General features: G+C 43.9%; 1 protein-coding gene across 1 annotated transcript in view; it reads right to left on the bottom strand.

Moving 5' to 3' along the window:
- fbn2b (fibrillin 2b) overlaps positions 1 to 27,331 on the bottom strand; it is a 78,275-nt gene extending 50,944 nt beyond the window's left edge. The window contains exons 1-4 of the mRNA XM_063465985.1: positions 27,230 to 27,331; positions 12,738 to 13,053; positions 5,349 to 5,431; positions 5,110 to 5,205 (exon numbers count right to left, since the gene is read on the bottom strand). Coding sequence (XP_063322055.1) covers positions 5,110 to 5,205; positions 5,349 to 5,431; positions 12,738 to 12,916 — 358 coding nt within the window. The 5' untranslated portion in view covers positions 12,917 to 13,053; positions 27,230 to 27,331. The remainder of the gene's footprint in view (positions 1 to 5,109; positions 5,206 to 5,348; positions 5,432 to 12,737; positions 13,054 to 27,229) is intronic.
- Positions 27,332 to 27,546: the final 215 nt, after the last annotated feature.

The raw sequence follows: 27,546 nt of genomic DNA, 5'->3' as shown, positions 1-27,546 counted from the left end.
ACATTTTAAGTCCTTTTACTGTGTAATTTGTATCTGTGTACAGCACTTTGGCCAACGCTACTGTTGTAATGAAATGTGCTATATAAATAAAATAAACATAAGCAAACATAAACAAAAGCGTGTAAACTTTTAATCGTTCCTGTTAATAGTTTAGGGGCAGCGTGGACATGTGGTGGTTAGCGCTTGTTGCAACCACCTTTGGGAGGATCATTCTGTGGGACGCTTCCATCTTCTCCCCTCGTGCTTTCCGGGTTCCTCCCAAAGTCCAAGGACATGCAGTTAGTGGGTTTGGTTAACTCGTGGTTCTGGTTGTCTGTCTCTCTGTGTTACCCCTGAAACAGACAGGTGAGAGGGTGTACCCCACCTGTCGTCCTGCTCTTTCTCTAAGAAAACCCTGCACTCTTGACATCAGCATCAAAAAATGAGTCACTTTTGCTAATATATAGTCGTCATTTATCCTCATAAAAATCATCAGTCAGAGCAGGCTTTCAGTGTCAGTAAAAGTAATTATGCTGTTAGGAAATCCTCTAAAAGCTTCGATCATTTAGAGAAAATATCTAAATATTTGGGTTACCTACGTTTACACAGTGTCAAAGGAATTTGTCATTTTAGTGGCACTGACTTATTCATTGAAGCAGAAACTTCATTTTAACAAATGAATTCATGGTCTGGGGCGAGCTTCAGGTTTTTGTAAGTATGCATGTTTTGTATGCAGGAGCTGTGAACTTCAACAAAGCTGGAAGAAATGAGCCAGAACAGCTGAGAAAAACTGTAATGCTGGTTAAAGCACGGCAGTCACCTGAGAGCGATGTAGTTTAAAGGTCAGACAAAGACCAGTGACTATAGTGGCTCTTTAAGCGAGCCATGTAAGCATAATCATGTAAACATGACCCATGTCTGAATGAGACTTGATCAAATCTGCCTCTCTCCATTCCCAGAGCTCCATAAAGCTCCGAGTCAGATGCCAATGGATGCCTGTCGGTCTCAGAGACAGCTGTTTCTCAGCATCAGCGCATCTCTGGTAACGATTCTGTAATTACGGTTATTGCAAGACGAGGTTTTAAAGACAACCCAGCACAGCTGCTCTGCCAGAACTCTCAGTCGGCTGCTAACAAGGGCGACTTGTCTGGAAGTGACACATACTTTCTGGTTATCGATAAATGTGACTCATTTATTCGATCAGCCTGCTTTCACACACATTCAACATTCCTTCTTCTGGACATGTGTACGTTTCCCAAATCCTGCCAGGCCTTGTTTCCTGGCAAACAGGAGATTCCAGGAAGAGCTATTTAAAAAATATCACGGCCATCTGTGTGGACGCAGCAGTCATCACAGACACGTGGGTCACGTGAAGGAAGTCACAACTGTGCTGCTAATTTATGTAAACCTCTGCGTTCCACAGGCAAGACGTGAAACATAAAAAGGCTATCTATAACTCTGGAGACCAGGGTGCTAGAAGTGGGCCGTATAATTAAGGCGGAGGAAATTGGCATTTAGAAATGGAATTCCATAGAGCTGCAATTTGTTTCCAACTGCACTGAATTATCCTGTTAAATGATGGACTCTGACCAAAAGCTGAATTTGGGAAGACAACAGCCACACAGAGAGTGTAGATGAGCCCTGTGAGACTGCTGGGGTTAAAAAGCGTTTTAAACTGCGGAATTTGCTCAACAAGTCAAGCCTTACAACCGACTATGGACAGAGCTGCAACACCAGAGCGGATCTTTCCTTGATTGGGTCACCACCTGGAGGCTTTTCCTTCAATCTCGTCCTTAGAGGAACAGCGACCCAACAGCTCATATGAATATGGTTTCTTTTAAATCACATGTCAACAGAGTTACAGCCTTTTTACAACTCAGATGACATTTTATTAACAAAGCCAGTTTCTTCCAGCTGAGAGCTTTTTTGAAGATTAAGAACGTTTTCTTATCTGCTGACTTCTGGAAAATAATTCCTGCTTTCATTTCACGCAGGCCTGATTCCTGCAACAGCCTTTATTTTGGAATCACACAGGCTCTGCTTTCTCGTCTGCTCGCTCAGAAAGCAGCAGTTCAACCACTGACTGTGAAAGGAGGATCCACTGTGGACAGAGAGAGACACACTTACACCTACAGCCGGTTTATAATCACAAATGATTCATGACTGTGGGCTGTGGGGCAAAGCTGGAGAGAATCCAAAGAGGAACAACAAGAACATGCAAACTCATACCAGTTGATTCAGACCTCTGTGTACGCTGTTCTTTCTCAGTGGTTCCTTTTCTTTTAAGTCTCGTGTGGAAGAGAAGCTGGCAGGAAAGGTTTGGGAACCCTGAGTTTGCAGGATTATAACTTCATGTTTGAGATCAGCTCCTGATACATTCGTTTCAGAAGAGCAGAAATTACAACATGATCCTCGATCGCTTTGGTAAATTGATGGGGCTTTACTTCAACTTTGGCCATAAAGTTGTTTGACCTTTGACCCTGATTACTGCAGCCACAGAGGCCAGCGGACGTTCTTGCACAGGCTCCACCGTTTTGCACCTTTTCCATCAACCAATCACTGAGCTGTAAAGTTGTCAGTAAACTGGTCACGTGGTATCGCAGCAGTTGCCGTGGGTAAACCCAGCTCGGGGACTGTGGGAGTGTGACAGGAAGTTTGGTCCAAGCTCTCACACTAATCTATCACTTCACTTCCCCTGAGGAGCATGACTTCATAGCCAAAGCACAGATTTTACTGCACATCTGTGCGTGTTCTGCCAGACAGGTCAAAGGCACTTTTTCCTCACCCCGCCCTCCGGCCTTCTCCTAATCGTTACTTATGGCGGGAAGAGATCCTGTTTTACAGCTCTGAGCCAAATGATGATCACTGTGTGTGTGAGACGTATTTTTCTGTCTGTTTGGATTTAGGTTCGAGTGGATCTGTCTCGCTGTGTGTACCGTTAAGCGTGTGTGTGTGTGTTAGTGGGCTTGGTGGAATGTGAGTATGTGTAAAGGGTCTGGCAGGGCCAGGCGTGACTGATGAGCTGACTTTGGCCTACTAAAGCAATGAAGCTGAACGCGCTGCATGCTACTTAACACACACTGACACAACTTTCTTGCTCCCACAGTGGTACTTAACAACAATGTTTGCAGTGTGTCTTGCACATATTAACTTTATACTGAAAAGCCGCACACTGTGCAGTAATCTCATAAAGACAAACATGATTTCACACACTCTGTATGTGAAGTACAACACTTTGCTCCAAACACACATCCTGAGTGGTGTGTAACTAATCCCAGCAGACTGAGCCGGGCAGCCAGACTCTCCACTTTAATCCTGACAAACCCTGTGACCTGAACGCTGCGTCTCAGGCTCCACACACTGCTATTACACTGGCCTGAGTGTTACTATAAGAGTAAGGTGGGATAGAGACGTGTGGCGGAGGAAAAGAAAACACTTCACAGCTTTGAACAGTAGAGTGAAGTAAGGCCTGAAACCACTCAGAGGACTAAAGGAAATACACCATCTCTGCACTTTCCATTATAACAGTGACAGCTGATTATTTTGCTTGTGCTAGTAAGAAAACATACAAGTGGACGTCATGCTCTCAAGCAAAAGGCTTGAATTTGAAGAAAAAGAAACCACCTCATGTTTAGGACTTGATACAAGATACATGATGTCATTTTACCATTTTACATGAATCTGGTACCCGACTATTTGCAGAAACAGCTAAGGGTTTTCTGCTTCTGAATAACTCGACGGGTTTTCTCATATTTATGCTAAGATGCTGCTGGCTACGTCCTAAAAAACCTCCAGTTTTCATATTTAATCTTCGAACTCTTGGGCAAAGAGAGAAAGTGACTTTGTTTGATTTACTTAATCTACTGCTGCCTAATACAAATGTCTAATCAGCCAATCACATGGCAGCAACTCAGTTTATTTAAGTATGCAGACATGGTCATGATGATCTGCTGAAGTTCAGACTGGCATCAGAATGGGGAGGAAAGGTGATTAAGTGACTTTGAATGTGTCATGTTTGTTGGTGCCACACTGGCTGGGCTGAGTATGTCAGAAACTACTGGGATTTTCCACACAGTCATCTCTACGGTTTACCAAGAAGGGTCTGAAAAACAAGGAACATCCCGTGAGTCGCAGAACTCTGGGAAGTGTTGATGCCACAGGACAGAGAAGAATGACCAGCCTGTTTCGAGCTGATAGGAAGGTAACGCTGGACAGGGCGTCACTCCTGTCAAATAACAACAGGACACTGAGGCTACAAATTAGCTCACGCTCACCAAAGCTAGACAACAGAAGATTAAGCAAAGGTTTCCTGGTCTCAGTCTCTGCTTTGGCATTAAGATGGCAGGGTCAGAGTTTGGTTTAAGCAGCATGAAAGCATGGATCCTGCTTTGGTTGTGGTGTAACAGTGACGGGGATACTGTTTGATACATATCAAAAAGCATTAAAAACCACAGCTACCCAAAGACTGCTGCTGACCGTCCCTTTGTGACCACAGTGTAACCTTCTGACCCAGGATAAGGCGGCACGTCACAAAGGTCATACTCAGTTTAGAAAGTGGAAATCTTTGGAGATTTCTTGGCAAAGACATCCCAGTGAATTCATTATCAAAATGATTTTTATAGTTACAGTTATGATAATCATCATAACTGCACAGAAACATCACAGGTGTAGCGAAAGAAACAAATCATTGTCAGTAAACTCTCAAAAAGATGATCCGCTACTTAAAATGTGTGTGTGTGTGTGTGTGTGTGCGTGTGTGTTCGTGTGTGTGCGTGTGCGTGCGTGTGCATGTGTGTGCGCGTGCATGTGTGTGTGTGCGCGCGCGTGCGCGCGTGTGTGTGCGTGCGCGTGTGTGTGCGTCTGTGTGTGTGTGCGTCTGTGTGTGTGCGTGTGTGTGTGTGTGTGCGCGTCTGTGTGTGTGTGCGTGTGTGTGCGTCTGTGTGTGTGTGTGTGCGTGTGTGTGTGTGCGTGTGCGTGTGTGTGCGTGTGTGCGTGTGCGCGTCTGTGTGTGTGTGCGTGTGCGTGTGTGTGTGTGCGTGTGCATGTGTGTGCGTGCGTGTGTGTGTGCGTGTGTGTGTGTGCGTGCGTGTGTGTGTGTGCGTGTGTGTGTGCGTGTGCGTAAATACTGACCTCCTGCTCCACAGCTCGGGGAAAGCTGGCCATTCGAGCAGGTGCACATGTTGGGTCTGGAACAGAAGCCATCACCACAAGAATTCCTGCAAATCGCTGGAGAGCGAAAAGAACAAGACAGAGCGGAAAGGAAAGGAGAGTAGATCTAATGTCTTCGACCATACATAATCGCACGAACCAAATCGTGCTATGCCTATTTGCCATCTTCTCCGCTGAGTTTTGCGATGTGGGGAACTTACGAACAATGCACTGGTTTCCTCCCGGCAGAGTCTTCCAGCCTGGACAGCAATATGAATGGAAGCGAGAGCCGCACACATTGGGTCTGATAGAGAAAAGAACAAAGAAACACACTACTTACTACTGCCAGCATACTTCAGTACATCATTAAACAAACACACACATACCAGCTCATTTCTGAGGAGCCCAGAACCTGCTCGGTCTCTGCTTTCAGAAAAAACAAACTTTGATATGAAAGCATTGTAAAGTGATGGATTGAGGTATTCTCAGGCTTGGTAGGAGGGAAATGCAAGAGGCCTTCAGCACAGCGTTTTGTTTTCCTTCAATGCTCATTTCTAAGCTTGGAAAGACAGGATGTGTAGAGTCCTCCTTTCTCTCAAAGATATGCCCGGCCGCCCTGATTTCTGGCTCTGATCCTTAGTGGTAGAGAGCAAACTTTGACCCTGTCTGACAGATGTAACACTCATCACAGCTCATGGGCCGCTTGTCTGGCCTTAAAGGTTAGCCACAGAGTTTTCCTCAGAGGAAATGGCTAAACCACATCTAGAACTGACTGCGTCTGCTCACACACTCAAACACACACATAAACATGCCGTCAAGACTGAGGTCTGTTTTACAAGCTAATGAGAGGAGCTCTACAATCTCAGTCATCCGTGAATAAAAACACCTCTTTGTATATTTAAAGAAGGAGGAGCTGTCCAAACGGGCATCGGTCGTCAAAGACTCGTGCAAGCATGAGACACTCAGGTCAGTGTCAGTCAGGGTTCCAGCTGTGTGGCTAAACTACTGGTATCCTCAGTGACCTTCCAGAGCGTATAATGACGAATGTTTGTGGTCATCCAAGTTGGTCATTTGCCGATGGCATGACTAAGTAGCGATGGACCGCAGTGTGGTGAGTTGGGATAAAGCCTGATCCAGATGCTCGTAGTAAAATAATTTGCCGCAGGGATCACATCCCGTTAGCCGGGACAATTTTCTACCCCCAGGATTTAATTTATTGTGTTGTGAAAACAGAAACTTCTTTTGGTAAAAGTAGATTATTCAAAGTTTTTTTTAACACCAAACATGAAGCAGTACAAACCAGACTCATAAAATAAGTTGGCAGAGCTGAGATGTTCTGAGTTCTGGTCCCTAAGTGACTACTGGATACTACATTTCCCATGATGCAGCTCAACACAGTCCTTTATTAGAACTTTTCCAGAGCTAACAGAAATATCTTTGCCCCGTTTCTTTCTAAGAACATCAGCTCAAAGGCAGAAATGTCGAATTAAGAAATGCTAAATGGACTCCGGTCACCCAGCACTCTACACTACTCTCACTTTGCACAACATACACGTTCATATTTATAACTATAACACACTCACACACACACCAACAGTGTTGGCTGTGATGCATTACAAAGTAACGAGATACTGTAATCACATTACCTGTTACAATAACTTAATAATGTGACGCATCATTGTACTAAATTCACTGCTTACTTTACAGTTACTGTATGTCGTTACTTGTGTTAGAGAGGCGCTGCAGTTGCCTGCGTACCAGGTGGATAGAAAGAAAAAAATCAAACAAAAGTGCTTTTTCGTTTACGTGTGTTTGTTACAGTCGGCTTATTTCGGTTTCTGTGAGAGAAGGTCCATCGATACAGGTCTCGAGGGTGGAAATATGGACGTTATTTTTATTTTTATTGCAAAAACTGACAACGGCGCAATGGTAGAGTGGAAACTGCATCGGGGACAGAAACATCCGCATCATGTTGCAAACGCAGCTTAAGCTCTTTGTAAGTATCTGCACAGACAGCATGCTAACACCAAGCTAGCCAAAAACACAGAGTGATGTTAAAGCTGGGCGCGTGTCCGGGTTTCGGATCAGTTTGGCTTCATGAGACGATGCTAACACCCTCGTATGCAGTGGGAACAGAGGCCTGTTAGCTTAGCTTAGCATTAAGACTCAAAATGAATAAAGCAGCTAGTTTTTTCTTGGTCGACAGCTCATTAGTTCAATTAGTTAGCTCATTAGTTCAATACTTAAATACATTTCATTTTCTTTTTGCTAACTGTGCAAAAATTGTTGCCCAAATGTTTAAAAATTACAATTTTCCGCTTTGCAAGGAGTCAATGTGCCCGACTGTTTTTGTTTTTATCGGAACAGCTGAAAAGATTTTAGATAGATTTTAAAACATTTTATGTGGAAGCTAGTTGATTTTAGTGAATAAAAAAAAAAAAAAAGACAAACACAGTAACAGTTTGGTTGATGTATTTGTAGTTCCAACCCACTGCAACACAACAGTGCAGCTTTTCCTTGATTAATCCCAAATAAAACTGGAATTTAAGGCGTTGATACTGATGAACTTAAGTTGCTCCTGTGTGCTTACCCCGCCTCACTGGGCAGCGTCTGCAATAATCCTAGTTTTTTACCAGGAAGATGACAGCTGGAGTTTGAGTCTCTGATATATGGAGAACAGAGCACACCTCCAACCACATTCCCAGATGGCACTGGGGGACAACAGGACAGAAAAACAGGTGGGCAGGCAGACGAGAGATATTTATGAAGGTAGAATGAACGGTCAGACAAAGAAAGAAGACAAACACGTAAAAGAAAAACGGGGAAAATTCTTTAAGGGTGTTTGCAGAAACCAAATTGTGACCTTTGCCTTTGGAGAGAAAGGGTGAAAAGAGCGAAAGGAATGGTGATTAGGAAGAGGAAAGACTGGTTGGTGGGAAAGGAACGGGAGATCAGTGGGAGAGAAAGCAAACAAGTTTATGTTGAGAAGAGGGGGAAACAGGAGAAGGAATGGGAGCGGAAAACAGAGATATGAAAACGAAGCAAAGAGCAGCGTGAGCTGGACGAGGCCAGACCCTGAGTGTGGGCTGGATTTCTGCAAACACACAAACCAAAGTTCAGAAATGGATACAGCAAGAATCTAAATGCCAACGCCTAACGAGCGCTCGCGAGCAAAATTATTTCCTGATCCATTCCTTCACGCAGAACTGACGATTTTCCGCTGACCTGAGGGATGTCAATATACAACCAATTACGAGGGTGTGACCCCGAGGTCAGAAGCTCTGGTTTGTTTTCTTTCCTCTTTCTTTCACCTCTCTCCTCCGGGTCAGCGCCTTGTCTCCCGTTGCACAGGCTTTACAGGGCGAACCAAGAGCAAAATGAAAAACTGCCATAAAAAGGAGTTTAAGCCCCAGGGGGTTCCCCCCAATATTGAAATGTCCTACTGTTCTCACAGCTAAAACTACAACAGATGAACTCTTCTGTGGCCATGTTGCTGCCTTTGAAGCCAACCCCCGCCCCGTGGATCGCTCATTAACTGCCATTAATAATAACAAAAGGGAAATAGCTGCCACCTCATCCAAAGGAAAGTGAAGAATGAAGGCAAAGTTACAGGGAAGTGGCCCAGAAACCTGGTATGCTGAGAAAATTAGTCACCCTAATCTGCGTTGGCCAGTGCAGAGCAGCCGGACTCACGACGACGGGCTGACTCATAAAAACACCGACTGAAAGTTCACGGTGTCTTTGCCCACATACGCTTGTGATTGTACTGGTCACAGGTCAGACGCCTGAAGCCTCAAACAGCCCGGGCCCGTTTCTCTACAAACGAGTCAATGAGTCTGACGATAAAGAAATGTTGAGAAAACGAGCTGCAGACAGATACGAAGCTGACGATGATCAGTAACTTTTTATAAGTCAGCTTTAACAAGCTGAAAAAAAATAATGTGCAACAGACAAAGGAGGAAAACTCTGGCTCTCGCCCAGCTCGGATGACACGTTGGCTTTAAGCCCTTAAATAATGTGCAAAATTATTCAATATTTGATGCTTTCAAAGCAGCTGAAGAAAACCGTCAAGTTTAAAACCTGGAAAGAAACTCGGGCAAGCAAGTGAGAAAATTAAAAACTGAAGAACAGACTGGAATAAAAAAAATGGAAGGAACTCTGAAGGAACTACAATAAATCTGTACGTTTTATCAGGCGTCAGCGATCTCCCGTCAGTCAGAAGGACTGAAGGGAGATAAAGTTTTACAGCACAGTAACTTTCTGTGTTTTGTGGTTTTGTAGGCCCAGAGCGAGTGTTTGTTCTTATTGTTTTGATATAAAAAGAAGTGATTATTTTTCTGTGGGCAGAGATTATTCATGCCATGAAAAGTGCTTCTTGTGAAGAAACATGGTGACTAATTGAACAAAGGTAATTGTAAAACAAACACAGCTGTCTACACAAATGTGTTTTTTTGTCTGTGAAGTTGTTACAAAGTGTGCGTACATATCAGAAGAAGGAAGGAAACTTGTGGCTAAGTCTTTTCACGCAGTCTGACATTAAGCAGGAGCCACACGCCAATCAGCTGTCCCAGATAATCCTGTCAGCTCACTCGCAGCGAGCATAAAATCCCAAAATGGATCCGAATGTGCAGAAAAGAGAAAGGGAAACTCTATAGCTATATTTTTTAAGAGGGACTTTCTTTCCTGTGCTCTGAAAGCACTCACACTCCTGTAGGTCTGAGGTGAAACCGTTTTGATATCCAAAATCGTTCTTTTATTCTGTTTCAAATCAGGCACATGCCAAGGCAGTCTGTAAATAGAGGACCCCATCCAGGCCATCAGGGTGGTATTGACATTATCCTGGAAAGTAACTAAATGTAATCCTCTGGTTTGAGGCCGACTGGCTGCCAGTTTGCCAGCATCTAAGGCGCCTCATCTCAGCCGGGTGAGGAGCTGCCAAGCAGGGCTAAGTTAAAAAGGTGAAAAAAATCATGTAGCAAGACTTTTCAGCCCTAACATACGAGCAGTCTTATTAAACGATAAAGAAATGATACACTTATTTGAGTTGGCTGGTCTCGCACTTTCCTTCTTCTGCCAACCAGGTAGTCAATCACAGATTTAAGTAAAGGAGGTCAGACGGCGGTTTGCCGTGGGACACGGAGCCAGCCAGCTCGGATTCGATCCCGCCTTCACATGAGGCGGTGCCAGGGTGCGGTGTGCTGCGGGAGCCCATAAATCAGTCAGTCAACATCAAACCCAGCACTGCCAGAGACAGACCAGGGGAGCTGGAGCTGTAGCCAGCAAATAAACACTGCACCTCAGCCCAAGGCCAACGTAATGACCATCATTAGGCTAACGTCCCTGCATCACCCACACGGAGAATCTGTGAACGCCTCACCGAGTTACTGACAGCCTGCTGTGATTAGTACCACTCTCACATGAATACAGACCCAGTGTGAATGAATTGCCATGAAACTCAACAAACAGTGAGCTCGCTCTACACAAAGTCTAACAGCCCAAACTCGTCACAAATGAGATTTCTTCATTTTCGAGGTTTCCGTCCAGAGCTGCTCATGTGCAGATGACTAATTTTACCCGATGTCAGATGAACCGCCGTCGCTTTGGGCCAACGACCCCCAAAGTGTAACTGAAACTAGATTCGACACTTGGGCTCGTGAGCTTTGGCCAGAGCGCTGCAATACACGGGAGGCACCTTAAAAGAATCATTTCAGTGACAGTTACCAGGCACACCGAGGCACACGAAGTAATCCAATCAAAATAATCAGAAACCAAGTCCAGCATTTTGTTAAACAACTCTGGTTTGTGGTACTCGCCATGGCCCCAAGCCCAGCGTGCGAGCGGACCTTTTTTAGCCTAAACACGCCCCGAGTTTCAAAGCAAAGATGCTGTGAGTTCACTTCAGCGCAGCTATCGCTGCATGAGCATTTTATTCCTAACACTGTGGGGTTTCAAAAGCTCAGCAATGTAATGGAAAAAGTCTGCAGGCTTTTGTTACTTGTTCTCATGAAACCGCACTCTATTGGATGGAAATAGTGTGCTATTGTGCAAGGGTCTCCTGATTTCTTGCCTCTCTCTCCCCTGGCCTGTCACACGAACTGTGAATGTGAATTATTGTTAAGCGCTGATCACATGTCCGTGCTTATATTTGTGTCAGGCAGGATAACTCATAGGATTGGTAAAGGGGTAGTGCACTTTGGTATATCTCCTTTAAATATGTCAAGGAAAAACACGTGAGTCAGTTTGAGCGACGGGACAGACCGGGCTATTTGTGGTACAGAGCTGGACATGTTGTGAGAGAAAACACCGGCTCGGTGACGCCGCCCCGCACTTCTAATAAGCCTCAACTCAAAACCTCCAGCTATGCGCTCATAGTTTTCCTCTCTGGTGCTCGGTTGTCTTCCATTCCAGCCCCACGTTACTCCTTCAGCTGCTCCGTCACCTGCAACGGTGAAACAAATGCCCTTTTCATACCCCCCGTGGGTGATACGAATACCTCATTTCCTGTGACTTGGCACCGGGGGAACCGTAAGCTGGGACAGATGGGAGACTGATTGGAATAACTGATGCAGACACTGAAGCTGGCTCCAACAAAACACTCTTTGTTTTTCAAGAAGAGGTGAAATATACAACGAAAACTCTCTGATGCACTGACATGTATGTTCCACGCCCTGATTCATGATGTTTAGGTAACAAAGTGAAAGAGACGTGAAACAGGAGGGAGAGGTGAGCGGCTGCAGCTGCTGAGATGTGATGTTTCTGGATGTTCCCCACACATAGACAAATAAACAGCACTTTAAAAACATTCACAGGTTCAAATGTAAAATGCTTTGGTGTTCAAACTGTGTCATGTTTGGCATTTTTCAAATACTCAACTAAAGAAATTGGAACAAATATGTGTTTGTCTGGTTGCACGACACAGGCTCATCGCTTATGTTAGATGCCTTTTTATGCATGAATGATTTAAAGGTCAGCATAAAGTAGTTTAACAATGAAAAAGACAGAAAATTCCTCTGAAAAGCAGCCAATGCTCAAAGAAAAACTTTGAAAGACCTTCAACAAAGCCTGAAGAACTACTGCTCAAAACTTTGACTCCTGGGAAGGAAAATATAAAGAAACGAGGAGCGGTTGATAATATTGCACAGTACTGCTTAAATACTTTAGCTTAAACACTGAGGCCTATAATGTCCTTACATTCCTGAATAACTTTGTATAGCGTAACCAGTACACTTCAGGGTATTTGGGTTGTATACTTGTATAGAAAGCTGTGCTTTCCCATGAAAACGGCCGTATGTTTCACAAAATACAGGAGATTTTATTCTGGCGAGTGGTCTATTAATGTCAAATGTCCTGTTTTTGACAAAACAACGCTGTAGTATTCAGCAGCATAATCTGGTATAAGGCGAGCTTGGCCTGAGCCCAGAAAGCACAGCAGCTCAAATACAGCTGCCAGGAAAGCAGAGAAGGAGAATACATTCATGCTTTGAATCCTTGTTCAGATACAGAGACAAATGTTGCTACATTAACTTTGGGTTCATTTCAGCCTGCAGTGCCATGTGACTCTGTATTATGTTTGTGATTGGCCATTGACAGTAAAACACACAGATTCTCACCCTCTCAAGGTCTCTTGGCCGCGGCGTCGAACCCGCTGCACCTCCCTCTGGTCCACGGTGCCGGTGAAGCGGCTAGCTTGGTATGGGCCATTCCCAGTTTGACTGCAAGCCACCTGAACCGCCCCGAGGCACATCACCACCCATCCCAGCAGAACCTGAGTCAGCTTCCCAGATCCCATCGGTCGGCTATACCTCCAACTGAGTCCCTCCTGTGCTAATGCTCACTCCGTGACTCTTCACTTTACGGACCCAGACTGAGCAGCAGGACCTGGACCTGGATCCAGACCAAATCACGGTGTGCACTCCACAGTAAGGGCTAGACAGAGGAAGAAAGGATATTAAAGTTAAGAGACAACTTAAACACAGACGTTGGTCTAACAGGAAACACCTTTCCATCAGATTTACTCTGCAGGCCTCTCAGACGGGCCCATTTCACCAGCATGACCTGAGTTCATTTCAATAAACTAGATGTTTTTAACACTGCTAATTACAGAAAACTTCATCTTAACTATGTTTCACATCAGCTCTATGACTCTATCACATCATCAGTGTTTTACTTCAAGTCAGTGTTATTTATATAGCACCAAATCACAATAACAGTCGCCTCAAGGTGCTTTATATTGTAAGGTAAAGACCCCCACGAACAATCACCCCCTATGAGCTACAACCTGACAGCAGTGGGAAGGAAAACCTCCCTTTAAACAGGAAGCCATCTTCTGCAACCGGTTGGGGGTGGTTGTTTTGGTTACGCATTGATTCTTCAAGTGGCAGATGTTACATTTATCAATCCTTTATCAATTATTTTTGGCTATTATATCTGTTTCTTTACAGTGTTAGCTAATTAAACTACTTCAATGTTTCAAGAAGCTAGCAGTTTCAATTATTTTACATTTTAGCTGTTTTACCTGTTCCTCGTTTGAACTTTCAGATGACATCTCACACGTGCCATTTGATCTTACAGTGCTGCTGGTACAAGCTTCCCTGTCTGGGTCTTCTGAGAGCACCAAAGTTACATCCCAAGGGGTTCACACCAAGGAAGACAGTGGATTTATGCTTCTAAAACCTGACAGGTGTGACCAGTGGCACTGACACCTGTGCATCATGTGTAGTTACACTTCGGGGGGAAGGTGCATGTCGGGTTACACGGTAGGTTCTGGCTGTTGGGCGCAGTGTTGGGAAGGTTACTTTTAAAATGTATTCCACTACAGATTACAGAATACATGCCCCAAAATGTATTTTGTAACGTATTCCGTTACGTTACTCAATGAGAGTAACGTATTCTGAATACTTTGGATTACTTAATATATTATCATGCTTTTTACAACTACATGAATGTGATTTATTACTATTACTGAAGCTGGCTAATACGTCGGGTTCGTGTGGGGCTCGTAGCCGAAAACTAGCTTTACTTTGTTGTCTGGGTCAACTTAGAGACAGAGAGAGGCGTTGAAAGGCTGCTCCAACGGAACTTATTGTTTCGGAGGAAAACACGAACCGGGTGTACAGTCGAGTCTTAATAGCTTACTTACAACTGGGCTCGTCAGGCACTCTTCTTGGCTGCGGTGGTTATTATTATATTTACATGCTTCCAGCTCCCGTTTCTGCTCCGTGACAGCTCGGACTTTTCCACTCTCCTTTTTCTCCCTCCCTCGCTCACAGACACATAACGGGTATGGCAGTCCATTCTCGCTGCAGCACGGACTACACTGCCCATGAGGCTACATTCTTTAGAGCTATGCCTGTAGCATTCTGCCTATTAGCTTAGCACAACAACAACAACAAAAAGGCGCTCTCTCACCCGAGAAGGGTCTGGCTGCAGCCACTGGGGAGCGCCATATTGGAACCTCCACACTAACCGGAAACACGTGACCTCCACAGTAGCCGGAAACACGTGACCTCCACAGTAACCGGAAACACGTGACCTCCACAGTAACCGGAAACACGTGACCTCCACAGTAGGCAGAAATACGTTCCTGCGTGCATCATCGACTGTGGAAACCTTGGAAGTGGATCGTAAAGTTTGGGACAGAGTTTTTCATGTATAAATTTGCCGTTAATAATTATATAATTCTAGGAATCATCTAGTTTGCTTACACCATTGACTGTAGAAAACAGTCATTGGCTTACACTGATTATGTTGGCACTTTGTTAGCGTTACAGCAACGGTCAGACCCCCGAGGTATCTAAACTTTAGTAAGAATGTGTGTACTTTTGACACCCCTGGTTAGCATTTAGTGGGCAGTTTCAAACGTATTGATTTTTGATTGTTATTGAACAAAATCACTTCACTACTTTTCACGATCTTTAACACCAGTGTACATTGTTCCATTTACTGCATATTGCACTTTATTCATGTCTTTCATTCCACCTGCATCAACACTGTATAGTTCGTCACAAAGAGATTTATATATTTATAAATACTAATATTCTCTATTCTATGCTCTACTGCTTTTTTATTGCCCAGATTTTAGTTAGCCTTTATTAAATTGTCTGTTATATGTCAATAGATACGTATGTCCCAAATAAAAGTGTCTTGTAAATTATGTTTTTGTAAAGAATTTTCTCCCAAATCTCTTACATGCTAACTGTAATGTGTTATTTCTGCTAAAACCCGAACTTAAATGTGTATATGGTGTTTATATGTTTTTCTCTCTGTTTTAGATGCAAATGTCAATTTGGAATTCTGCCTCCAAGCCAGAATTGCAGGAATGCAATGTGTTGGCTGTTTCACTGCCCTCTGTACCCCACTCTCAGCCCTACTGTCAGGACAAAGATTGAGGAGCATATAAATGGACACATTAAAAATGCTTTGCCTTTCAAAGGTATGTTGGTATTAAATATACCTCATAGTTAAAGTTATAAATATGCACTTCTTTTCAGCACACCTGCAGTCTCTTTGTTGACTTAAAATTTGCTTTTCACATTGTACAGTTCAGTTCATTCATCAGCAAGAGAAAAAAGTGTGTTTTCATTAAATATTTTTTTTCATGTTCACCACATTTCCTGACAGCTCTTGTGATCCACACCATTTTGCTTTCATTATTGAGAATGGCTTGGATATTTTTGTTAATATGTACAATCTGATTGTTAGATAAACTGATTGCATTCTGTACAACTACATTTAAATTACATGTTGCTTTTTTCTTTTTTTTCTCTCTTACAGACAGAATGATATACCGGTGCACCTTCACTGCCCTGTCTGTAACATGACAGTCATACAGTGTGGGGATATGGCAAGGCAATTATTGTCATGTCAGCGTTTAGGACTGCTCCCCACTGAACTCTCTGAGGAGCCCTGCCTCTCTCCCTCTGCACTCTCCGAGGAGCCCCATCTCCCTCTCGATGTCTTGTCTCCAGCATCTAAACCATTTTCTGAATCTTCAGTAGAACGTTCATGTGTTCTACCCTCTGTGCTAAATGAAATTGGGGCTTGTGGAAAGTCCATGAAAATGAAACGCCCTCACTGTGGTCTTAGTCTTCTTACAAAAAAAACTTTAAGGCTCACGTGATGAGGAGGCATTCAAACAGATCAATAGATGTTTGCCTGGCCTGTCATCTGCAGTGTTTTTGTGCAGAGGGACTTCTTCCTCTTTGTTTTTCAGTTTGCAGAGGACATGGAGCTCTTTTTAAATGTGCTGATGAGCAGGGACTACGGGTCAATGTGATGTTTGACATTTAATGGACAGATGAAGGCCCTGGCTGTTTGTTTGTGTTTTTTATGTGTTGTTTGTTTTTCAGTGTACAGAATTCCAGTTAAGCTTATTATAAAATTTTGTTCACTTGTTTCCATGTCCATACTAATAGTAAAAAATTGAAGTGTAAATGTAACAGCATTGTTTATACTGGTAACTTCAAAGTAAAAAGCTTATTGTTGATATTAACATGAATGTATTACCCTGTAATCAATAATATTTTTATACATTTTACGCATTAACCCTCTGGGCTCTGTGCTGGTCATTTGTGGCCACTTCACTTCTTCTTTTTGACTACTACACTGCAGTGGACCAAAAGAATGACACAGGTTTGATCTTAAGGATCTAATAGTTGTGTGTGTTGTGCATGACATTGCAACGCAAATATGTATTTGCAAGATAGACTGGAATAAATTATGATGCATCAAATATTACACAGGCTGCAGTGAATTTTTGTTGATACAGGTTATTGAGCTTTGTGTTTCCCACTCAAACTTAGCTTTGACACACATGCTAACACTTTTACTCTTGTACATTTCATAACAAGACACCATAGCCAAAATATTAACTCTCAAAAAAAAATTCGCAGCTGCAGAACACACAGCAACAAACACTGTTAGTAAATGTGTCCTGGAGTTTATGCAGGTGCAGAAAGTGTTACTGCTGTAAGTAAGCCTAACAGCTTCCAGATCACTTATATTTCTGGAAAGATGGTAAGAAAGGCATCACTGCTCATCTCTACAATCTCCCAGATCTGGGAATACAATGCCTTTGTCCCATGAAAACCACTTCACAGTAGTAGGAGTCCACTAAAACATACAAATGAAGAGTGATCCTGGAAGAAATAGGGTGTACACTAGTGACCTCAACAATTGCAAGACAGCCTTGTCCCTGATGCTTGTATGAAAAAAAAATACGAAGATTTATGAAACCATTAGGACTTTATTACTGTTTTATCTGAAAAGTTACTGGTAATATATAACCTAACTGGCATTTAAAGTGTAAAAAACAGAATATAGATAGAATTTTGGTTTTGCTGAAAAGGACTGGTGCTAATTTAAAGTGTCGGTTTAAAGTCGGTAAAAGTAGATAAATGTTTTAATAAATATACATTTTACAGCATTTTGAGGACATACACAAAAGACACAAAAGTGGCCATTTTTGGCAACGGACAAGCTGAGAAAAGGTTTTATAGTTTTTGCTCTCCTTGAACAAAAATAATAGTGCATAATAATCAATGTTGATGTTAATCAATTAGATGCCCCAGACTCTACTATTAATAATATTGCGGTCCCTCGTTTATCGCAGGAGTTACGTTCTAAAAATACCCCGCGGTAGGTGAAATCTGCGAAGTAGCCAACTTTATATTTTACAATTATTGTAGCTGTTTTAAGACTGTAAAAGCCCTCACTACATGCTTTATACACTTTCCTCAGACAGGCACGAACATTTTCACACTTTTTTCTTTTGTTTAAACACTCTTAAAGTTCAAACCTTCGTAGAAACACAAGTCCAATATAAAATGAAACCGTGCAAAACGTTTCGTCGGCATTGTTGTGTTTGTCGGGGAGAAAACTCACAAACATACAGTGCACCACTTCACCACTGCTAGCGATCGAAGATTTATATAAATTCGACAAACTAAACTCATTCTGTGCTGTACAGCAGCGGTCTCAAACCTTTTTTGCACCACGGACCAGTTTAATGTCAGAAAATATTTTCACGGACCGGCCTTAAGGTGTCGCGGATAAATACAACAAAATAAAATGATACAGACAAAGACAAAAACGGTGGTATTTTGTAAATATAATAATAAACGCAAATTCACTGTGTGATTGTGTAACTTTATTAGCAGGATCCTCCTGAAATGCACCAACAACATTGAGATTAACATCCTCCTCTCTGCTTCTTGACGCTCTCTGGTCGCTATGGTAACGCGTAAATAGTTATTTCAAAATAAGACACACGACTACAACACGGGAAAAGACCCAGGGAACCCGACTTAACGATGAAAAACCCTGACCGGTACCAAACGGGCCCGGGTTTTGGGGACCGCTGCTGTGCAGAAGACACGGCACTAGATTGATTGACAATGGTCTACAGCAATCAGAACGCACAAAACAATGTGCCGTTAAGAAAAAAAAAGAAAAAATCAGCGAAACAGCGAGTCCGCGAAAAGTGCTGATAAATATTTTTTTTAAACAATCTGGGTTAAAACACTTAGAATCAAATTTATTTATCAGCAGCATCAATAGTAACAAAAATACAATTTAGTTTTCGCTGTCAAAGTCGATCTAAATAAAGTTTCGTGTTTCTGGTTACTGTGGAGGTCACGTGTTTCCGGTTACTGTGGAGGTCACGTGTTTCCGGTTAGTGTGGAGGTCGCAATATGGCGCTCCCCAGTGGCTGCAGCCAGGTGCTCTTTGAGACTTTGTGTGGTGTATTGTAATAAGCAGCAGTTATTACTACCTCCCACCCCGTAGGTGGCGCTGGGGTATTGTATGTGTTTGGTTTTGGAGTATTAGTAGTAAAGAGATCTGACCTCCACCATTGCCTCGTCTCAGTCCTCTGTGCTTTATCAAAGTTGGCCTTGGCCGCAACCCACGTTAAGCTGGCAGTTGGAGCAACGCTGCATAAAGACATAACATGGTGTCAGAAGTTGGCAGGACCGTGTGAGCAGGGACCGACCGCGACGTGAGTAAGCTAGCTGTGGATTAGCTAACGGTAGCAGGCGCTAACGGCATGGAGCAATTCAGGCCACCATCGCCGCTACTGCTCACCGGCAATTTATCTGAGACCTGGCGCAGGTGGGAACAACGATTCAGACTATATATGACTGCTACGGGTGCGCTGGAGAAAGATGAAAAGGTTAAAACAGCCATTCTTCTCCACACTATCGGCGAGGAGGCGCTTGAAGTGTATAACACACTCACCGTAACCTCGGCCGGAGACGCGCTAGCTATGGAGGACATTCTGAAAGCGTTTAAGGAATACTGTAGTCCACAAAAGAACGTTGTCTTTGAGCGCCATACATTCTGGTCGTACCCAATGACAGCAGGTGTAACAGTGGACAGATATGTCACAGAACTCCGTCAGAAAAGCAAAAGTTGCGAGTTTGGGGTCAATGAGGATGACATGATCAGGGACAAGTTGGTGTTCAGCATAAATGATACAAGACTCAAAGAGAGATTGCTTCGTGACAATGACCTCACACTGCGCAAGACGATAGAAATATGCAGATCAGCAGAGGTGGCCAAGTCACAGATTCAGGCTATGCAGTCAACAACTGCAGCCCGAGACACGTCAGTAGATGCATTAAGGAAAACGCCAGGATACATTAAATCAGGACACAGTAAAAACAAACCGAGCAACGACAAGCAAACGGCTTGTCACAAATGCGGCAACAAACACGCGCCCCGACAGTGTCCAGCCTATGGGGCAACATGCCACAGGTGTGGGAAAAATAACCACTTTTCAAAAGTATGCAGAGCGGGCGCAGAGAAAAGTAGAAATTACAAGAAAACAAAGACTATTAATAACATTGAGACTGATGGGGACTCACTGTACATAGGTATGGTGTGCAGTGACAAGCACCAAACTGGAAGGTGGCACGAAAGTGTAACAATCGGGGACGCATCAGTCACCTTCAAGTTAGACACAGGCGCGGACGCAAATGTGCTCCCCAGATCGGTTTACAACAAGTTACCAGGGATGCCTCGGTTACAGCCCACAAAGACTGCACTCATAGCTTTTGGTGGAGCCCGCATACGTGTAGATGGTGTGGTGTCTCTTGAGTGTGAAGCAAGGAAGCACAGGGCTGTGTTTGATTTTTTTGTGTCGGACCATGCAGATAAACCGATCCTAGGTGGGCAAGCTTGTGAGGAGCTGCATCTGGTGAAGCGAGTTGAAGCCCTTGCCTTACCATCCGCTGTACCGAAACTAGCCAAACCACCTTCTACCAAGGAAGAGCTTGTGGAGATGTATGCTGATGTGTTCACAGGCTTGGGTGAGTTCCCTGGAGTCCACCACATACACACTGACGCAAATGCAACACCTGTGATTCATGCATGCAGGAACGTGCCCCTCTCCATAATGGGCCCGCTGAAGCAGACGCTACAGGACTTACAGAACAGAGATGTCATAACGCCTGTCAATGAGCCTACAGATTGGGTCAACAGTCTTGTCGCCACACAGAAGAAGAACGGAACACTAAGGGTGTGTTTGGACCCTTGTGATCTGAACCAAGCAGTTAAACGCCAGCACTACTCCATTCCCACACACGAGGACGTTCGAAGCAAGCTAGCAGGAAAATCCATCTTCACCATATTGGATGAAAAAGACGGATATTGGCAGATCAAGCTGGACGAGCCGTCATCGAAGCTGTGTACCTTTAATACACCTTGGGGCCGGTATCGCTTCCTCCGGCTCCCATTCGGGATCAAATCCGCCAGCGAGGTTTTTCAACAAAAGAATTGTGAGACTTTCGGCGACATCCCTGGTGTATTTATCATTGCAGATGATATGATCATTGCAGCTACATCAGAGCACGAACACGATGAGATCCTGCAGAAGGTCATGGAGAAAGCAAGAGCAGCTAACGTGAAGTTTAACAAGGACAAAATTCAGTTCAAAGTCGACACGGTGAAATACATGGGCCATATCATCACAGCAGCTGGGCAGAAAGCAGATGCTTCAAAGATCAAAGCTATTGTCGACATGCCGACTCCAGAAGACAAACAAAGCCTTCAGCGTCTGCTGGGAATGACGAAGTTTTTGGCACAGTACATTCAAAATGAAGCATCACTCACAGCACCTTTAAGACAGCTACTCAAAAAGGACACAGCGTGGCAGTGGCAGCCACACCACACAGCAGCGCTACAGATGCTCAAGGCGACGCTCACACAAGCACCGGTGTTGAGATTTTATGACTACAGGAAACCCTTAACATTGCAGGCCGATTCTTCAAAAGATGGGCTGGGCGCATGCCTATTACAAGAAGGGCAACCTGTGTGCTATGCGTCACGAGCACTCACAGACACGGAAAAAAGGTATGCACAAATAGAAAAGGAGCTGCTGGCCATTGTGTTTGCCGCTAAACGATTCCACCAGTATGTCTATGGAAGACCAGTAACCGTGCAGTCTGACCACAAACCCCTGGAGGCGATAATGCGTAAGCCGCTATGCAAGGCACCGGCAAGGTTACAGGGAATGCTGCTGCAACTGCAGAGATATGATCTCACCGTCACATACACCCCCGGCAAAGACATGTTCATAGCCGATGCACTTTCACGAGCCACAACCACTAGTGACAACGAGAATGTGAGTGAAGACACAAATGAAGAAAGAGTTGTGTATGCTCTGGAGGCCACAGCAGCGTTGAGTGAAAAAACACTGAGCAGCCTGAGAACGGCAGTTGCAGCAGATAGCGTGCTACAAGCTGTGCGTGAAAGGCACCTCAACGGATGGCCAGCCAGAAGGAAGAGTTTAGACAGAACACTCCACAGCTACTGGCCTATGAGAAACAACATCAGTATCCACGATGACATTATTATGATAGGGGACAAGATCGTAATACCCCAAAGCTTCAGACAAGTGATCCTGGAGAAGTTGCATCTCGCACACCAAGGTGTACAGCGCACAAAAGCCAGAGCAAGAAGAGTACTGTACTGGCCGGGCATGTCGCACGACATAGAGACTATGCTTGAGAAGTGTGAACAATGCCAGCAAATGCAGCCAAAGAACCAGGCCGAGCCGCTTCTTCCACATCAGATTCCAGAGCTGCCATGGATGAAAATCGGAGCGGACATCTTCGAACAGAACGGTCAGCCGTATCTTTTGTTAGTTGATTATTTATCCAAATACCCAGAAGTTCTTAACTTACCTGACAAAACGGCACACTCTGTGATTCAGAAGATGAAATCAGTCTTCGCGAGACACGGAATTCCCAAAGAGATAGTGAGCGATCATGTTCCATTTGCCAGCTACGAGATGAGATCGTTTGCAGCATCCTGGGAGATAAAGCTAACTTTCTCCAGTCCCGGCTTTCCTTCTTCAAATGGAATGGCGGAGCGAGCCATAAAGACTGTTAAACATGCACTTAAAAAAGCGGCGCGAACTGGAACAGATCCACATCTAGTGCTGTTATCTCTGAGGAACACTCCAGTCACAGGACTGAGTGTGTCACCTGCACAAATGTTGATGGGACGGGTTCTCCGCAGCACACTGCCATGCGCCAGTGCTGTGTTGAGACAGTCAACCCCACAGAGCATTCACGTTAAAGTGCGTGGACTGCAGTCAAAGCGGAAATACCACTTTGATCAGCATGCAAGACCATTGCCTGTTTTGACCTCGGGCGATACTGTGCACATGCAAACACGGCGCGGTTGGGAGCCAGCTGTTGTAGCACATCGGCGAGAGGAACCACGCTCCTACACTGTGCAAACACCAGAGGGTGAGGTGCTCAGGAGGAACAGGAGACATCTGAGGAAAATACACCCAAGTCTGTGTAAGGACACATCCATGGACCCAGATGATCTGTCTGTTCACACCCAAGAGCCAGTTGCGCCACCAGCAAGTGACACCCCACAACACCCTCGTCCTGCAAGTATGGACAATACACCCACATGTTACACACGCAGTGGCCGAGCAATAATACGCCCTGCCAGGTATAGAGACTAAGTGATTTGGAAACTGAAAGTCGCTCTACCCTGTACCTGAGTTGTTTGTACATGTCAGATAACTGTCCTGTTGGATTAGAGCAAAATATGTCATGTTTCATATGTTCATTCTGACATGTCTCATCCAATTTGTCACGTGTTCGTCTGTTTCAAAACTTTGCACTGACATGTATTTGCATTGTTCAAATGATAGGCAATTTAAGGTGTGCTTGACCTAATGTTCCATGAATATAATATTGATAATGTTCCTACGGTTTAAAGGGTACATTCATGTTACAAGATATTGGAGTTAAGAGGTTGTATCTTTATCTCGGAAAGGAAGGATGTGGTGTATTGTAATAAGCAGCAGTTATTACTACCTCCCACCCCGTAGGTGGCGCTGGGGTATTGTATGTGTTTGGTTTTGGAGTATTAGTAGTAAAGAGATCTGACCTCCACCATTGCCTCGTCTCAGTCCTCTGTGCTTTATCAAAGTTGGCCTTGGCCGCAACCCACGTTAAGCTGGCAGTTGGAGCAACGCTGCATAAAGACATAACACTCTTATGGGCGTTTCTCAATATGCGTACTTGTGCGTACTTGCGTTCTCGTGTACTCGTGATACGTCATCAGTCGGAGACCAAGTACTGTTCCAATTCGAAGTACGCATCAGGCCGAGAACGCGAAAAAGTCCCGGATGTGTTCTCGATCCGCCCGTTTTATCGAGCATGCATCGGTGTAGACTTGGGACAGCTATATATCCCAGAATGCATTTCGTCCAAAACTCAACAGCGGACTCCCGGCACATCGTTTTCAACCCCCCCCCACCGCTCGCGGACTTCTCACTACTCAGGTTAAAGAAACCCCAGCAGCTGTCTATAGTATTGAGTGTCCACTAGAATAGAAATAAAAGCGTTCTAACATCTCACCTGCTTGTTTTTATTAAGGTATGTACACGTATGTACATGTACACTATTTTTATTAATAGAGGTTTCACTACTGAGGTTAAAAATGATATATAAGTCACTTAGATCACTTCTAAATGTTAATGTTTGGTTTATTTCAGTGTTTTATTTGTTCCTGAGTAAACCGGTTTGGCTGTGATTAAAGTTAAGCTTCATAACATGTTACTCACAGTTAAATTAAGAGGGGACGGCAGTAAAAACTCCGGACCTGTGACATCATCACGTACGCTGGTGTTCCAATTGTACACATCGCGAGTCCGTGCTCGCGTTCTCGGCGGGTACGTACTCCCGTGCGTTCTCGGCGAGTACGTACTCACCGAGAACGCGAGTACGTACTCGCGTACTTGGGCATTGATAAACGGCCTGTGTCTCACCCAGGAAACACGCAGTCGCAGAGAGAGCGCCCGTCGCCCTGTAACCATGGCAACCGTAACGCTGCCGCCTGGTACAACAACATAGCTGTCAAACAAACCCAAACAGTCCTGACCCGCCACAATATGAAACAGGAAAATACCGCCGTGTAATCCATTTATTTCAACAAAGTAACTGTATTCTAAATACCACCTTTTTAAACGGTAACTGTAACGGAATACAGTTACTCATATTTTGTATTTTAAATACGTAACGGCGGTACATGTATTCCGTTACTCCCCAACACTGGTTGGGCGTGATGATGGTGTAGAGCTACTGTTAATCTTAGTGCAGTGTATTAACAGCCTCACATTTACACTCGGACAAAAGCAGAACCTCGCAAAGCTTTGGATGAGGAGAGTTTAACAACACCACTTCAACTTCTCTGCTTGATATCTGAATTTCATACACACTTAATTTGTAATGTTGTTACAATAAACTATTTTATGGTATCTTATTGATGATGATAACTTTGCTAGTTAATTAATTGAGTTTATATATCGTTAAAGCTCCACATCTACCCTGTGTAATGAGCAGATAAAATAAATGATGCCCGAGTTAAATCGCCCATCATAGATTTCTGACCACTGTGAAGAGAACACGATATACTCCGATGCAAAACACTTTGCATTTGATTTTCTTTTTTTTCTTTGTGATGCTGGGCGGTTACAGTAAGACAATAGAAAACGTGATTTGAGGGCACGCAAGGAAAGAGAAGAGAGACTTAAATTCTGACTTCTAGCAATCTGTTTTCAGTATACTGCACTTCAAAGCCTTCTCGTAACAAGTTTATCACTCAACAGACACCAAAAACTGCAAAAACTGGGAAAGAGGTCATAAACTGATTAGAGAAACATGATGTGTGTCAAACAATACAGCGTTCAGTGTTGTTTACTGACATTAAAAAGGATAATAAAGATTTTACTTATTAAAATTAAAACAAAGTGAAGGGGGAGGTTATTTTGGCCCTTTGGGACACTGGACCATGAAGAAGCTTTTACACTGCTGTCCCTTAAGGGATAGTGTGTCATTTACACATATTATCTTTAACTTTAGCTAAGCTTTATTGTTGAAAACATAAATCTTACAGCTACTGAAGCACTTCTGCTGTGATTTCATTCACACACCTACTGGTCCAAATGGCTGCCTTCAGACCAGAGGGAGCTAGAGAGCAGGACTAACGGCATGCTGGTAGAAAAGCACAGGAGTTAAGGGTTAGATAGTCGTGTACAGTATCAGATAATCAGTCGGGTCAAAATGCCACATTTCACAACCAGAAAGAAAACTGATCATTAACAAAGAACAATTAGCCATTTATTCATTCATACAGTGTTCATCAAGTGATTTATGGAGCCTTGGTTTCTAAATGTAACTGTGCAGCTCAGTCCTAAGGGCGTTAGGCTAAATTCAAATGAAAAATATCCCGACTCCAGCGGCATTAGACAGCCATGAGGTTCATTCTTTACCTCCTTACAGACTACGGGTTTAACGGGGAACTCTGGGGCCCCAGTGATATACAACCTCAGCAAACCCAGTGTCCAACCGCATCACATATCTGGGCTGGACACGGAATACAGGAGAAATATGGCCCCACATCCTAATGGAAGACGAGAGATGGATGAGCCGTGAACTCAGTCAAGTATGCAGAGCTCAGACACAGGGAGAGGTAGCTGGCAAAACCCGGCAGGAAGAGATGGATGTTGAGGAAGAAAGAAATGTGAATATAATTGTCCACTATTATACTATAATTCACATTTTTCCGTTTCTTTAAGGCAACAAAAAAAATGGAGCGCGTCCAAACATGAATCTGGCGCAACTTTTACGCGACGTCCTTTTTTAATCATCGCTTTTTGTTCTAAACACTGATTCAAATAAAAATCCCTCGAAAACCAAAATGTTGCGCTCCCTGCAGCTGAGTATGGAGGCGGGATCAGAGCCGAACAAAAGAAATGCATGATCAATTACGGAGAGCGAGCTCTGCCGAGCACTACTCCAAGTGTGCTGTCAAAATAAAGCAGGTAAAGCATCCGTCATGATTATCGTTTAATCGTCGGACCGCTGGTGCAAAACATGCCCTTTAACGCGGCACAAAATGAGCCTATTTGCTTAGGGATAAAAATCACACCAAGCACAGTTTACACTCTTTTCCACCTAAACAGTTAATAATTACGTAAGGTGCAACATTACAAGTGCATTTAAGCCTGCTGTTAATTCACTACAGAGAAGCACAGATAATTTGGAGCAGGCTGTGCACAAGTATGTCTGGTTCAGTCCCCAACTCTTAAAAAGTGCAAACCAGCCATTCAAGACATCTGCTGCAAGCTGACCAAAAAAAGCACATAAGAGTTTCCACGATAGTGACGCGCTGAAAAGAGATCTGCATGCCACCACGACTTTATGAATGGAGAAAAAACGCAACATCAACTCCTACTAGTTGAAACACAACAGATGGAAAAATAGGTGAGTGCGCTCTTCATTCCGCTATACTCTCCAAGAAACTTAAGACCACACTAAAACTCAAACAAGGCGAGCAATGCATTATCTGCAAAACGTGACGAGCCCATTTTAACACCAAAAAGCCGGTCAGAGGGAAAAGTGCAGCATCCGCGCTTCATCCGTTAGCATTCTTAGATTTTTCCATCTACCTTTGTGCATCTTCAGATGGCAGCCATGCATATAAAGAGATAATCTCCGTGAAACAACGGGCTACTGAAAGAATGGTCAGAGCCATTGATAAGCAAATTTTAGTGTTGTCAAGAGGTTACTAATACCTTGCAGCAGTTGGAGTGCCTTGGCGTCGAGGAGCCCCGTCGGAATTCGAGACAGGATATGTGCCCCCGAATGGAATATTGAACTATAGCCTTGTGAGAAAAAGAGAAAAGTTAGGGAATTGCCCTGTTTGGGAGAGGGGAGGGGACACAGAGTGAGGCAGACACTGAGCGAGAGGGGGGTAGTAACGGACTGCAGGACAAACCCACATTCCTCAAGACTCCTAGAGTTGTTATAACAGGGGCCAAGTAGCTAAACCTCCACACTGTGGCTGACATAGCTCCACTATCATCACCGAGCACAAAACTCCCCTTCAGGC

The sequence above is a fragment of the Pelmatolapia mariae genome, linkage group LG23, assembly GCF_036321145.2.
Source record: "Pelmatolapia mariae isolate MD_Pm_ZW linkage group LG23, Pm_UMD_F_2, whole genome shotgun sequence".
NCBI lineage: Eukaryota > Metazoa > Chordata > Actinopteri > Cichliformes > Cichlidae > Pelmatolapia > Pelmatolapia mariae.
The sequence above is the reverse complement of the archived record's forward strand: the minus strand, read 5'-3'. Positions and strand labels throughout refer to the sequence as shown.